Below are 14408 nucleotides of genomic sequence, written 5' to 3'. Positions count from 1 at the left end.
ACAAGAACTACTGAAGTTCGCGCGTATTCCGCTTGGAAATATCAAACAATTTGATCGCCGACAGAGCGCGAAATTCGGCTGAAACAGTTTTACGACCGATACGACTGCACGTAGGACAGCGCTATTATATTCCAATGTTTGATATATCGCGTTTGGTCGCGTCGCGCTAATCGCTCGCAATGATTCGCTCACGTAGGACACTGCGTAAGGGTCAGATCAGATGATGAATGGGATAAAGCGATTAAAGCTGTTCATTTCAGCTGTAATATTAATATAAACAGTAGAAAATGTGAGAATCATTTCAGTGAAGACAATATTTTCGATACTTTCAAAACAAGACTTTTACTTTCATATTCATTCATATTGTTATCACCTCACATACTTTCAATAAAGATCTCTTCAGGACCACCATTAATTTGTTGCAGGTGATTCCAATTCTAAATCAACTCTTGGATTGTTTGGATTGTTTTCAGTAATCACAGAAATCATCATTTTATAGTCAATCCTCAAAAGAAATGCTTCTTTCTTCAATAGTTTAATGATTCAATTATTTTATTAACTTCTGTTCACAAATATAATTATGTGCAATAAAAAGTATTTCAATATTCGTTGAGTATTATTACTGAGGTAAAAAATTAACTTGGATGCAAAACCTCACTGAAGTATTGAGCAAACTGTAAATGATATCACAGTTTTTTCACATTTTCAGTGCAGGTTTTCATTCGAATTGTGAAATTGTTTTGAATTGTGATTTGAGGCGCCAAATGCGCAGAATCAGCATCGTTAGTTCCATATATTGCCCATAAGGGCGCCACAATCACGCTTATTTATTTTAGAATATAGATATATATTAATGTTCTAAAATTTTACCCCTGAGTTGTTACTCTTTTCTGTTCATTCTTATATAGTTTCAACCACTGACCCATCGTTGTTTCAAAATATTGAACCAAATTTTATTTTGTACAGTTGGGAAAAAAATTAAAATAATTTAAATAATGATCATTTTTTTTTATTAATTTCATATCATTTCAGTAACTGTTCAAAATGATGACGTTGGACTCCGATACATTTATCAATTCTTTTGAAAAATGATTCATTACATCGCTTCGAAGTTTCTTCATCAATATTCCTGGAACTGTTTGAATGAAATTTAGTTCAATATTTTGAAATCCGATGAAAAAAGTTTCAAACAGGTATCAAATTTTGTATTAATTGAGTACGACGTAATGAATATATTTTCGGTCACACAGTATTTTGTTTTTTCAATGGGAAACATATATTTATTGAAATTTTTTTTTTAGTTTCTACATGAAAAATGAAAGATAATTCATACCAACCCTCACTTTGAAAATATTGAAGGTTTTTTTTTCACATTTCAATATTGTCAATCGAAATATTTGATATTACAGAATTAACTATAGTGGTATTTGAATTTATTTTTGGTCAAATAACATTAAATAGGTATGTATTTCGAACTTGTGAAACTTCTGAGATTGATAATAGAATGAAACAATGATTTTTTAATCAACTCATAATATATATTTAAGTTACATGGCAATCACATAATGATGTATATGTATATAGATAGAAGAAAATAGTTATACAATTATAAAATTATTATGTTGAATTTTCCTTGTCGCATTTCTGGATAATATCTGCAACAAAAAAATGATTTTTATCTATGATTGACGTATATTTGAATACAGGTCATGAAACCAAGTGAAGAAGTCTTTTTTATAGAGAGCTTCCAATGAAAATATATGCATATAGTATGTTCATAAAAATGTTTTAGTCATATATGTAACTGAAATTATGTTCGAACAAATTATAAACAATAACGGTCCAAATTCGATCCCTCCGGCACTCCCCGTGAAAGCTCATATCTTTATAATTCAAACTTCAAACCATTGTAGGACACATAATTAATTCTTCCTTGCAAATATGAGCACTTGCAATCATTAGCCTGAAATATGCTGAACTGAACCCGAAATATGAGAGCTAAATATGACTAAATTCACTAAATGATCTCGTCTTGATAAAGTCTAAATATATAGACGAAACGTTGGCTTAGTCCGAATTGGTCGCCTAATTTTAATGGATCTAACCCTGTAAATCGAACTTCAACATGTAAGCTTTATGTTCACTCCATGTCAGATGTTGGTTGAAAGAACCCCCACCTATGCTACAATCTCTTTCAATCATGTGGGGATAGTGGGTCAACTTTGGAATTTCAAATGGAAACCCTGTTTTTTATTGCAGATTCGTATTCCACGGCAAAAAATACAAAAGTTTTGTACGAACAATTTTTCACCTTTCGTCACAGATGGCACTGCAATCGAATTTAAATTTTCCGTCTGAGCGATGTTAACGTGCACGTTTCATTAATCATTCACATGAAATTAGGACTGAATTGCTTATTTTCAGTACATGTACAGGGAGGGCAAATAACCGGCTATATCTCAGGATCCACTCATCGTAGAGACTTGCGGTAAATAATTTTAGCAGTAAGGTGTACAAGAAAACACACTGGAAATTGTTTTGAAGTTCATACCTCTACCGATAGGGGGCGTAATAGCTACCGTCGAGTAGAAAAATGAATTTTACTCGAAAATGTTTCATATGAAGTTGAAGAAAAAATATCATCACTGTAATCCTTGGAAAATTCTCTATATTTTTGAATTGTCACTTTCGAATTTACGACATCAAATAAGGGAAGGGGAAAGGGAGAAATCTGACTGATTGAAATACCTGTAACTTCAGTTTGGCTCAACATTTCCGAGCAAATCAGATCTCGTCTGAAAGATAATATATTGTTGATTGAGGACAAAATAAACTCATGTTTACAGGCATTTCAATCAGTCAGATTTCTTCCTTTCCCCTACCCTTATTCGATGTCGTAAATTCGAAAGTGACAATTCAAAAAGATAGAGAATTTTCCAAGGATTACAGTGATGATATTTTTTCTTCAACTTCATATGAAACATTTTCGAGTAAAATTCATTTTTCTACTAGACGATAGCTATTTCGCCCCCTAGCGGTAGAGGTATGAACTTCAAAATAATTTCCAGTGTGTTTTCTTGTACACTTTAATGGTAAAAAATTTTACCGCAAGTTTCTACGATGAGTGGATCCTGAGATATAGCCGCTTACCTCGTTTATTTACCCACCCTGTACATTGATCATTTGAACATGGCAAAATATTTGTTTTACTTCCCAGTAATTAAAAAGGATGTATCAATCGAAAGGAGGATATTTGAAATCTAGTAGAAATCTCCCTCAAGCCGTCTTTCTTTATGCGCAGAACGGTTTTCATTGTTTCAACGAATAGTAGGATAATTTACGAATAGAAATTCATGTGAGTAATTAATCGAAACGGATACATTATGGTCGTTTAGACAGAAAATTCAAATTCGATTGCAGAGCCATCTGTGACGAATCCTAAAAAATTGTTCGTGCAAAAATTTGGTATTTTTGCTGTAGAATACCAATCTGCAATAAAAACAGGGGTTCCCATTTGAAATTCTAAAGTTGACTCCGCCCACAAGGTACAAATTAAATGGAAGAGGTGTTATCATAAGTAGATTTCCACCTCAAAACGATAAACTTTTTATTCGAAATATTTTCCATAAGATGTTTCCTTTCCGAGATTTTTAACTGATTCAGCTTGAAAAAATTACTCGGTGTAAAAATTTAGGACATGAAAAGTTCAAACAGTCGTGCAAATATTCACGAAATGAACGATTTATCCTAGTTAACATGGGTAGTGACTAGCGAAGCACAAGCGAGAATAATAAAACTATTCTCGAAACGCATGGTTAGGAAAGGCGCACGAACGAAAAATGGTATATCAAACATGTTAGATATTCAACGAATTCTATTAGTCGTAGATAGACCATAGTGGAAGAAGACAAGGGTTACTTTCGATTATTTTTGTATAGAATTGTGCTGTACTAGGTTTGTGATACTTTGTACTATTGCTTTTTTTTGTTACATATACGCCTTTGAAAATATTTCCCAAAACATGTTTATTGGGTTTCAACGGATGAAATAAATTTTTAGTACATGTACTGAATATCACAAAATTCAATTAAAAGCTAAGCTATGTCATAAATTTTTTGGGTTTCACAGGAAGTCTCGAAAATTGAAAAAAATTCATACCAGCACATCTGTATTTCGATTTTTCTTTTGAAAATATGGGTAAAAATTGTGCTGCACTTATGGGAAGTTGTGCCCTTGGCATTTCCGTAAAAAAATGCAAGAAAGTTAGTCCTGAACTTTAATTTTTCTTCGGCCAAAAATTGCTTCAGATTCTTTTCTCTAATTCTGTGGTTATTCCGTTCATTCTTCCACATCTTGTAGAACAAAATCGTGCGAGAATATATCAGAAACGCACAGTTTTCATGGTTATATTTTATCATTATATGTTGGTACTCCGAACTTTCCGCAACGGCTTTATCTGTCAAATTTGAAATTTGCCTTAAAGAAATCAGTTCTGCCAACCAACATTTTTCAATGCAAAAATCACTAAATGATATTCATGGAAATATTTCGTTAATTTCAATAAATATGCAATGAATTAGAGAAAATAATGTATAATACTCGTTCTGAAGGCTCATTCTACCACTCGTTCATTCAAAAACTCGCCACTTCGTGGCTCGTTTTTGAATTTTGAACTCGTGGAAGAATATCAATGCCTTCTGCACTTGTATTATAAATAAATATTCCTACATTTGTGCAGTTCTCTTATTCTGATCAGATTTTCAGAAATAACTCTCTACTTTTTCTTCAAAGGATGGAAATAAGTTATCAGTAAATTGTTTGAAAATCTGACAGACATCAGTCATCAGAAATATATAGCTCAACTATACAGGGTGAGTCTTTGCTTGTACATATATTTCATTCGAAGTCAAAAGAAACACTTTTTTCCTTTACTATTTTTTCCGATTTGTTTTTTTTTTCACTTAGTATAGCGGGCATTTTGTCGACCGGGCTTTTCAACCGAGCCGAATCGGAAAAAATGGTAAAGGAAAAAAGTATTTCCTTTGAAGTCAGGAATCTTCGGTTGAAATATGTGTACAAATCAAAGACCCACCCTGTACAAAACAATTCTTGATCAAAAAGACCAAAGCTAGGTTAACTTTTTGTAATTTTTTGTTTTTGATTAATTTTTTGTGGAAATTTCTATGAAATATCTACCTTTACATGGGTGTAGCACAATTTTTTGATGTGAGTAAAGTTGACTTAGCACTTTTAGATTTTCGATTTTTTTTTCAAAAATCAAAAGGTGCTAGGCCAACTTTCCACACAGTGTTGCCAGTTATACTGATTTTCTTACAATCTACTGATTTTTCTTATTTTCTGTACATGAGGGAAAACTGTTTATTTTTTTCTGAAACACCGATCGGTATAAGTTGGAACAATTATATTATAAATTAATTTTCGTAAAAAAAAATGAAAGTGCTGGGATAATTTTTTTCTTATTATTTCTTTATTTTTAGATGAATTAGCGGGATATTCGTGAAAATCAGAGCGGCACAAATTTTCCCACGAGTAGCTCCCTGTATGACGGAGCCAAGAATAGTTTTTGAATTAATTATTTATGGTTACGAAATCGAGAAAAAAAACATAAAGTGCACATACAGGATGATCCAATTCAAGAAAATAGAAAAAGTCCGGATCTGATTTGTTCGCAATTTCAGAAATATTGGAGGAAGGCAATAGTAGAGTGACTATACTTCAAAAATGGTAATTATGTATTCGGTTGATCAGTTAGAGTTATTGAACTGTGAAATTTCACTTCTAAGATTAACATCACCCTGTATATAGCAAACGAAAACACTCAGGCTATCTTGATACGAGTCCTCCATGATGACCTTTATTTATGTTATCCGTTTGTCGCATTCTTCCCGGGATACCCTGTATATAGCCCATCTATACATATAAAACAATTCTCAGTCAAATATTTTTGTGAAAATATTATCGGCATGAGACACGTGCACTCATTAGGGCTTGTCAGCTGCCCTTTGTACCGACAAAGAAATAACATAAATATGGCAAATAGGTTCTTAAAATACGAATAACATCATACTATTCCCGTGACTAAGAAAGTGAAATCAACGAACGCCATTCACTACCTATGTCAACCCAACTTTAAGGATCTTATAGTCCACGCATCTGATAAGCTATTTCCAGGCTTAGGTAAATGAGTCAGTTCGGAAAAAATAGTTCTGGAGGAAAGAAGCTGGCATGCTCCCAGAAAAAATATCACCCTGTAGATTGGCATTCAAAATTAGCATATCACTTGATGAAAACTTTAAAATGGAATATCTATGCTAATTCAAGTTAAATAGCTTTTGAAGGGAAGGTGCTACGAGAAAATACTTGAACTTAAACCTTTATCTGTTATAGGACTTTTTTTCTGAAAATGATCCGAGAAATCTGTCAATTTTCATTTGTACTTCCAATTTAGGAGCTTCGCGTTGATATAGTCAATTCAAAACGGATATCTTCACAAATAAATTGCAATCTGAATGAAACACAATGAATTGAACAACACATTCAAGACATTTTTTCAATGCGAATTACTCAGTTCAGTTCTTTGATAACTACAGTATTGAAATTTTGTGACGAGAATAATACAAATAAAAAACAACAGATAAGTGCATACCGATGACGAATTAAAAAATCACAGATAATAATAATTATTTTAAATAATAAGGGGCGGATAGATAAAGGGAAATAATAAACCTCGGAGATGGACGTGCTCGTAGTAGCAATGGAAGTACTCATCTTGAAAGCTATAATAAACTCATAAAACGTCAAAGAGTCCCATTTTTCACGATCATCATAATATTATAGTATAATATTTAATGCAATTGGATTCATCAGAATTGTGAAGAATATTAAAAGCTGAAGGGAAAGGACTTGTTTCCTGAAGTATGAAAGTGTAATCATCCAACAATTTTATCAGCATTGTCAGCTGCCTCATACCATTGTACATTCACTTTTATATTTTTTCAGAGGAGCAATGTTCTGCTTCCTGCTGCCTCACCTTTTTTCTTTCTTACTAAATGGAGTTATGCTATATTTGGAAAACATTGTCCGATTGACTTTTTCTATTTCTTTCCATTACATTGAAACTGCTATCCCAAGTTGTATCCTTTTAGACACTGAATAAAGACTTACTTTTAACTATATTTATGAGACATTGTGTTGCAGCTGCATCTGGCAATTCGGTTACAAAATTCCTTCCCTCGTCACAACATCTTGCTATTACAGGGTCTAGTGGCAAACTACCAAGAAATGGAACATTCATTTCTTTACACATTGCTATGGCACCCCCAGTGGTCGCAGGAAATATTTCCGACATTGTCTACAAGAAATGATTCGAAGAATTCAATCGAAACTTATCAACATCTTTAAATAACTACATACTGTCACGAGGGAAAAGGAAAACTAAACTAACCTGACAACATGGACATACAAATAGAGACATATTTTCAATAACTCCAAGGATATTTATGTTCACTTTTCTGCAAAAGTCTATCTCCTTCCTCACATCTAGTAGCGCCACCTCCTGAGGTGTTGTGACAATAATAGCTCCAGTTAGATTTGCTTCAGACAGATAAGTTGAAAGACTGAGATGTTCGTCAGAGGTCCCTTGAAGTAAATTAGCAAATTAAAAAAGACTAATTTCATTTCATCATTAAAATATCTGTCAATGATTATTTTGAATTCTAAATTCAATTTGTAGTCACTTATAGTTTAATGCATATATCAGACACTGTATTGAGTATTATTGAGTAAAACAAAAGTGCCGAATTCGACAAAACAAAAAATATGAATTATCCATCCAAATTCATTGTATCTTTCAAAGTAGATCCTTTTTGAAGTATTTACCTTACGTCAACGAATAATCCAATTACAAAAAAAAATGATTTGTATATTGTGGAATCGACTTTAGTACTTGCCGCGAATTCTTTTATCAGCTAGAGACAGATACCGGTTGTTTGGAAGAGGTAATTTGCATTTTGGAAAGAAAAGTAGGTCTGTTCCATATCAAAGGAATACCTACGATGGTTGTTCAATAGGCTCAGTTGAGTTCTTGGAAGAAATCTAATCTTTTCCACAATATATGTAACATTTTCACCGCTTTATTCGAAATTTTAATGAATATTAAAAATAGCAGAATATAGTTTAGATAAACTGACAAAATAAACACTGTAAATAAAATAAATGAGAACCATAGTTGGTGGACGAGTATAGATAAAGAACGAAATTTGGTCAGAAATTCTTTATCGTGGAATAAAATCCATAAGTTTTTGCAATGCAAAATTTGAGGTTTTTTTGTTAGATTTTTATTCATTGTGAAAAAGGCATAAAACACTTGAGATTGATGGAATGAAGCACTATGGACAAATAATCAGCCTCACTCAATAATGATTCAGCCCAAAGAAACGAAGTTTTGTCATGTGTAGCTTATTGAAGAAGATTCTTTTTTGTAGAAACTGAGAGAGTGAAAGCTATTAATTTGATTTTTAAATCAGTTTCTTTACCTGGAGGAGTATCAATCATTAAGTAGTCCAATTTTCCCCAATCAACTTCGCTCAAAAACTGCCTTATCATTCCGTTTTTTTTGGGACCTCTCCAAATGATGGCATCATCAACAGAAGATAGAAGGAACCCAATGGACATTACTGAGAGATTATCATCTACATACTGAATAATAAGTAACAATGAACATAACAAACAAATTACAATTTTAGAATAGCATATTTCTACAAAATTGCAAATAAAAATTAGTGAATATACTTCTAAATTCACTAGTTGGTCACTTATTATAATGATAGATATTATCAATAAAATAAAAGTAATCAGCAGTCAAATCTATTTTATTGGATAAATTTTCCCTTGGTTCTCACGATGTTCTCTGAACATGACAAGAGAATCAGAACATACAAAAAAAAAATTTATAGTGAGCAATCTATGGTTGAAATAATAATTCCTAAGAGAGTCCGTAAGGCGAATTTTAATTGTCGCCTCCCTAAAGGATTCTCTATATTAACAAGTGAGTAAGAGGAAAAAGATTTCCTAGGTTGTCTAAAAAATTAACGTTTTTTAGATTAACAGTTTTTCATTTAACCACGATATCCAATTCCTTTTGAATAACTCCAAAGCTAATAATCAAATATGGAGAAATATATAGTCCATGCAGAAACAAGAATATATTTTTGCAGATGAAATACATACAAGTAACGATTTTGTTATTCAAATTTCAATATTTAAAAAAATTTGAGAGACCTATGACATTTTCTTATTGATCAAGAAATCAAAGACTTAATACTAGAACCGCTAGGTCCCTAATAAAAATTTGATCACTAAATATTATAAACGTCTACTCAGCGAAATTAAACACTTGATTTCATTACACAGCACCAAAGATTAATTTTCTGGATGAAAGCTCTAGCATAAGGTGAAAAATGACGTATTTGAGATTCATTTATAGCTTTACAGAACCGTCAACGAAGGAATGAAATAATCTAATTTGGAATCGTTCAGTGTGATAACTATTACATTATCTGGAATTTCCAAAAAGTTGTTTTCTTCGGATATTCTCTAGAATTTAACTATATCTATATAGGAAAAAGGTTTCTAACCAATACATAATACTTACAACTGGTGACCATCCAGAACCAGACTGGTGGACTTGCTCATCCTGTACCCCCATCACTCTTGGTTGAGAGGGGCCACATATATCAACATCTAATACGGCTACCTGAATATGAATGAATAAAAAATAAAAATAAATGTCATATTCAGATTTTGATATAATTTGTATCTTTTTTTAGTGAATAATAGTATATTATTCAAGAAGCAGTAATTTAGGTCATAACTCACGCAGATGACGTTTACAGCTTGAGCCGCAGGAGAGTGCTGTAATTCATCAAGTGAGTTATGACCATTACCGCAAGTTGAATACTATACTTTAATAATAATAATAAAAATAAATAATAATAATGATAATTATCATTACTAGTCAAAATTATGGAAAGTGACATTCCTCCTCTCAATAACAATAATAGAATTTTCCCTTTCGGCCAACCAAATAGAATCACAAAAGTATAGAAGCACAGATCCATCTTTTCTGATTTATTATAGTGAGTTATTATAACTCATGTTGTTTGTTAATACACTATTAATAGCAGTTGAATAATGAATATATAATTCAATACGAGTAGATGAATATCATTATTTTTATTGTTAAATAACACCCCTACCAGTTGGAATAGCCCAAGGTAATATCATCAATACATAACAATCTTTGTGGACAACATCAACCTTCTAACTGGTAGAAAATCATATCCAGAAATTATGGAAAACGTTGTACCATTTCTCAATAACATCAAAAACTGGTTCTCAAAAAAACAGTTCATAATGAATGAATCAAAAATGGAAAAAATTTTGTTTACAACTGGTCCAACTATGATTCTATTCGCTAAAATAGATATCAACAACTCATCTGTACCTCAACCAAAAAGCATTAAGTTCCTGAACACATCAATGAATTGATGAAATAGCCAATCCAATCAAGCATCTAAATTAAGTCTGATATCTGATGGAATTAGCACAATAATAACAAACATTTACGACACTAGGATCATTTACCTCTCAACATTCGAATTGGTGGCTAGATACAGAATAATCTTTTGGGGAGGAACATCGAAAATATATTTACCATCTAAAAAATTACAATCAGACTAATGATCAACATGAGATATAACGAATCATACAAAACAATGTTCAAGTGCTAACCTCATGACAATCTATGCTTTGTAAATTTATGAATGCCTATTGTTCATCTTCAAAAATCCAGAACTATTTGAAAAAAATGAAAGCATAGATATCCAACAAGAACCAAATAATTTTATTACCCCCGGCATTAATTAACTGAAAGTGTTCATTATAATATGAAAGTGCTCATTACAATATCGATACATATTTGCCAAAGTATCGTAAGTGACAGCATACGTTTTTTACAGAAACAATCGTTTTTTGTTACGGCGGGTTAGCAAAAATATTTAGGACTACCTGACATAAATGCTTCCCGCTGCAACATATAATGTGAATGCCGGTATGTACACAGTGAGCCAAAAGTGCTCGATTGGTAGATAATTCTTGTAAATTTTGGTCAATCTATGTTTAGGATAATTAAAATCTAGTTTTCGCCTCATACTCATGATCTATCATATGTATCGCGAAACTGACTTTGTTTCTGAAGAAAAAAAAGAAATTATTATTATTCATACAAATGTATACCATAAACTGCCACTCTTTTTAAACACTCCCCTACATGAATAGAGAACTCCCAATTTAGAGAATAATCTTAAAATTCTCTTTTGTATGACAAATCATTTTTGCACCTCTGGACTAGATCCCCATTATAATACCATATATTGGCACTGACTCAAAAGTTTGCATAATATACTATATTCAAACTTTTATAATTCAAATAATAACAAACAATAAACGAATATCCAGCCAGACAGTGCTTTCATAATAAATAATCAATATGACTAGCCCACTTTAAGTATTGATCTATTTAAACTCCTAATTTTCATTTGACTCCTTAAGTCTAATATTTTATCCATCAATTTTCACATTTTCATTTTTCTTAGATCTTTGAGTGCTAAATTAAATTACTCCAGACTTTTCATTATTAACAATTAATTTATAAGCATTGAACCATGATTTTAACTGTTCAAAAGACAAATCTGCTCTAGTTTCCAGAAATTCAAACTCGCCATCCCCTAGAATGATATTAGTGTTAGTTTCACCTGCAAAACATAGTATATTGAATCAAAATAACCCACCTCAATTGTACACAGATCATTAATGAAAACAATGATTACAACAGGGCCAAGAATACTTCCCTATGGTATACCAGATTTAGACTCTACAGACTTAGATTTATAATCTTTTCCGCCGTTAGTGATGCAAACACTTTGCTGGTGATCGGAAAGATACAAGTCAATCCAGTCTTTGTAAGACCTCTTAGACCTATTTTTTCTAATTTCACTGAAAGAAACTTTCTGAAAAGGCAATCATAATATGATTGATAGATTTAACCAGTGCATATTATGCACTACTTAAATCTAAAAATATTCCTAGCCCTAATTTATCTTCCTCAAGTATTTAATTATTTCTTCAGTAAATTGATATAGGATATAGTGTTGACTGGGCTGGCCTACCTTCCAAGTATCCATGTTGTAAACTACCAAAAAAATTACATTCATTTAAAAACAAGAGTAATATATCAGATACTTTTCATGCAAACAGTTTCAAATGGATGAGATTACTCAACTCTACTTACCTACTGATAAAATCAATTAAAGATAAGCTAAATCAAAGAAATCATCAAAATATTTGAGACATTCATTTTGAAAAAATGAAATGGAGATCACTTGAACCAACAGAAACATATTTTTTTTTTTTTTTAAACGACTTTATTCTTCAATTAGATATAACAAGGCGACATTTAGCTTGAAGCTACTCTTACATGTAACCTCATCATACCATAACATGTACAACACATCCATGACCTAGCCGGGATTCGAACCCGGTACCTTCGGCATCACAGCCGTCTCCCAAACCACTGCGCCACCGAAGGTAGAATTCTCTTAAGGATTCAAGGAGTTCGAAATGACTGCATATTTTCAATCAAGAAGGCTCTTAAATATTTATCGCTCCTATAATCTGTTCTGATATCTGAAAACTATTTTCAACTCGAACTGCACCTCATTTCAATTATAATGAAATAATTAAAAAACTTTGCAGACATCTGAGCAGATCATATTATTGATAAATATTTATAAGACTTTTTCCATAACCATAACAGTCATTGCTATGATTGTTAATCACAACTAATTCTGAACAGTTGTAGATGTTTGCTCCTGCAACAAGTCGGCCACACTGACAAAATCGCAGGTAGTGAAATCAATACAAATCTCTTCTTTACAGTTTAAAACTATAAAACCAAGAAAATAATGATATGATAAATGATAAAAGTTGTTTATGTAGAGTGAATTTGTGAATGACTTATGAATTTTCAAGTAAGCTTCTAAAGACAGTCACACTACCTAAGTCCATAAGAAAGTATTTTTCTCCTTTCACTATACAACAAAGAATGAATAATTGTGAAAAAGGTTTGCTTATATTCTATACATATCAGAAATTTCTTGTTCAATTGAATTATTTTTCTTTTATCCAAAGGCAGAAAATATGACATACTTGTTAAATTTAAAATGAATTTGTAAGATTGAATCATCCAAACTATTTACAATAGAAAGCATCTTTCATTTTGAAACTTGTCCTTGAGAAATGGAAAATGAATAGAAGATAAAGAAGCTTCCAATAGAAATACATAATTTGAAAGAATATGAACAATATATATAAGAAAGGAACCAAATTAGACCGAATTTATTTTAATCAGTTGACAAATTGAATTCAATAACTGTTTCTTTTCCATTGACAAACAAATACCAATAAAATTCAATAAAACCTTTTAATATTGATTACAAATATATCAAATGTAGGTCATTGTACCAGGAAGAGAATGATACAAATATGAAACTGAATTTTAGATTATTCAACAAGGAAATTGAGAATATTTTCTGATTGTTCTTCATGAAAAGTTGTGAATAACAGCTGAACAAATAAAGAAGTAAAGAAAAAACTGTTAACTGTGAAGTCAAATGATCTTCGGTGGAGATGAACATAGAAGGAGTAGATATAATAGGGTAAGAGTTTTTTCTCCCCATTCTTCAGTGCCCACAAGATTCTAAACAATTTATAATCAAAATAAATTTTTAACAAAATACTCACATTCCACTCTGAATTCAAAACTGTCAAGGCTCGACTAAGTAAAGCAGTTACTGTACTCTTTCCAACACCTCCTTTCCCCGATAAAATAAGGATTTTATTTTTGACATCTTGTAATCTATTCTTCACTAGTTCAATACCTGGGTCAGGACCTTTAACAACACCAGAAGCACATATTTGTTGGTTGGGGCAACCTTCACAGGCGGATGCTTTTCCAGCAGTTTCACTTTGAGTGCCAGGGCAATCTGTTAATTTTTAAGAGAGATATATATGTATATATAAAGAGGAAAACATAAAATATGTTAATCGGAATGAGCTGAGAGATTCCTTACGTTCTGGTGGATTGTTTGGAATATTAGCAGAACTTGCCATAATGATTCAGTGTAATTGAATCAAAATATGATTGGATAATAACTGAAAATTGTAATTATAAGATCACTTCAATACTCGCTTTCATTTCAATTAATCAAATTTTAATTTATAAAATTAAATAACACATAATATATCAGACAAATAGTGAGGTTAGAGTT

General features: G+C 31.7%; 1 protein-coding gene across 1 annotated transcript; it reads right to left on the bottom strand.

Moving 5' to 3' along the window:
- Positions 1–1493: 1493 nt before the first annotated feature.
- On the bottom strand, positions 1494–14402 carry LOC123672555 (cytosolic Fe-S cluster assembly factor NUBP1 homolog). Its single transcript, XM_045606696.1, has 7 exons — positions 14211–14402; positions 13882–14123; positions 9674–9775; positions 8556–8718; positions 7466–7659; positions 7186–7372; positions 1494–1655 (listed from the first exon to the last, which is right to left on the bottom strand). The coding sequence occupies exons 1-7, from the start codon at positions 14248–14250 to the stop codon at positions 1618–1620; spliced, it is 966 nt and encodes a 321-aa protein (XP_045462652.1). The 5' UTR covers positions 14251–14402; the 3' UTR covers positions 1494–1617.
- Positions 14403–14408: the final 6 nt, after the last annotated feature.

This window comes from Harmonia axyridis, chromosome 2 (genome assembly GCF_914767665.1).
Source record: "Harmonia axyridis chromosome 2, icHarAxyr1.1, whole genome shotgun sequence".
NCBI classification, from domain to species: Eukaryota; Metazoa; Arthropoda; class Insecta; order Coleoptera; family Coccinellidae; genus Harmonia; species Harmonia axyridis.
This window is presented reverse-complemented; position numbering and strand designations above follow the sequence as displayed.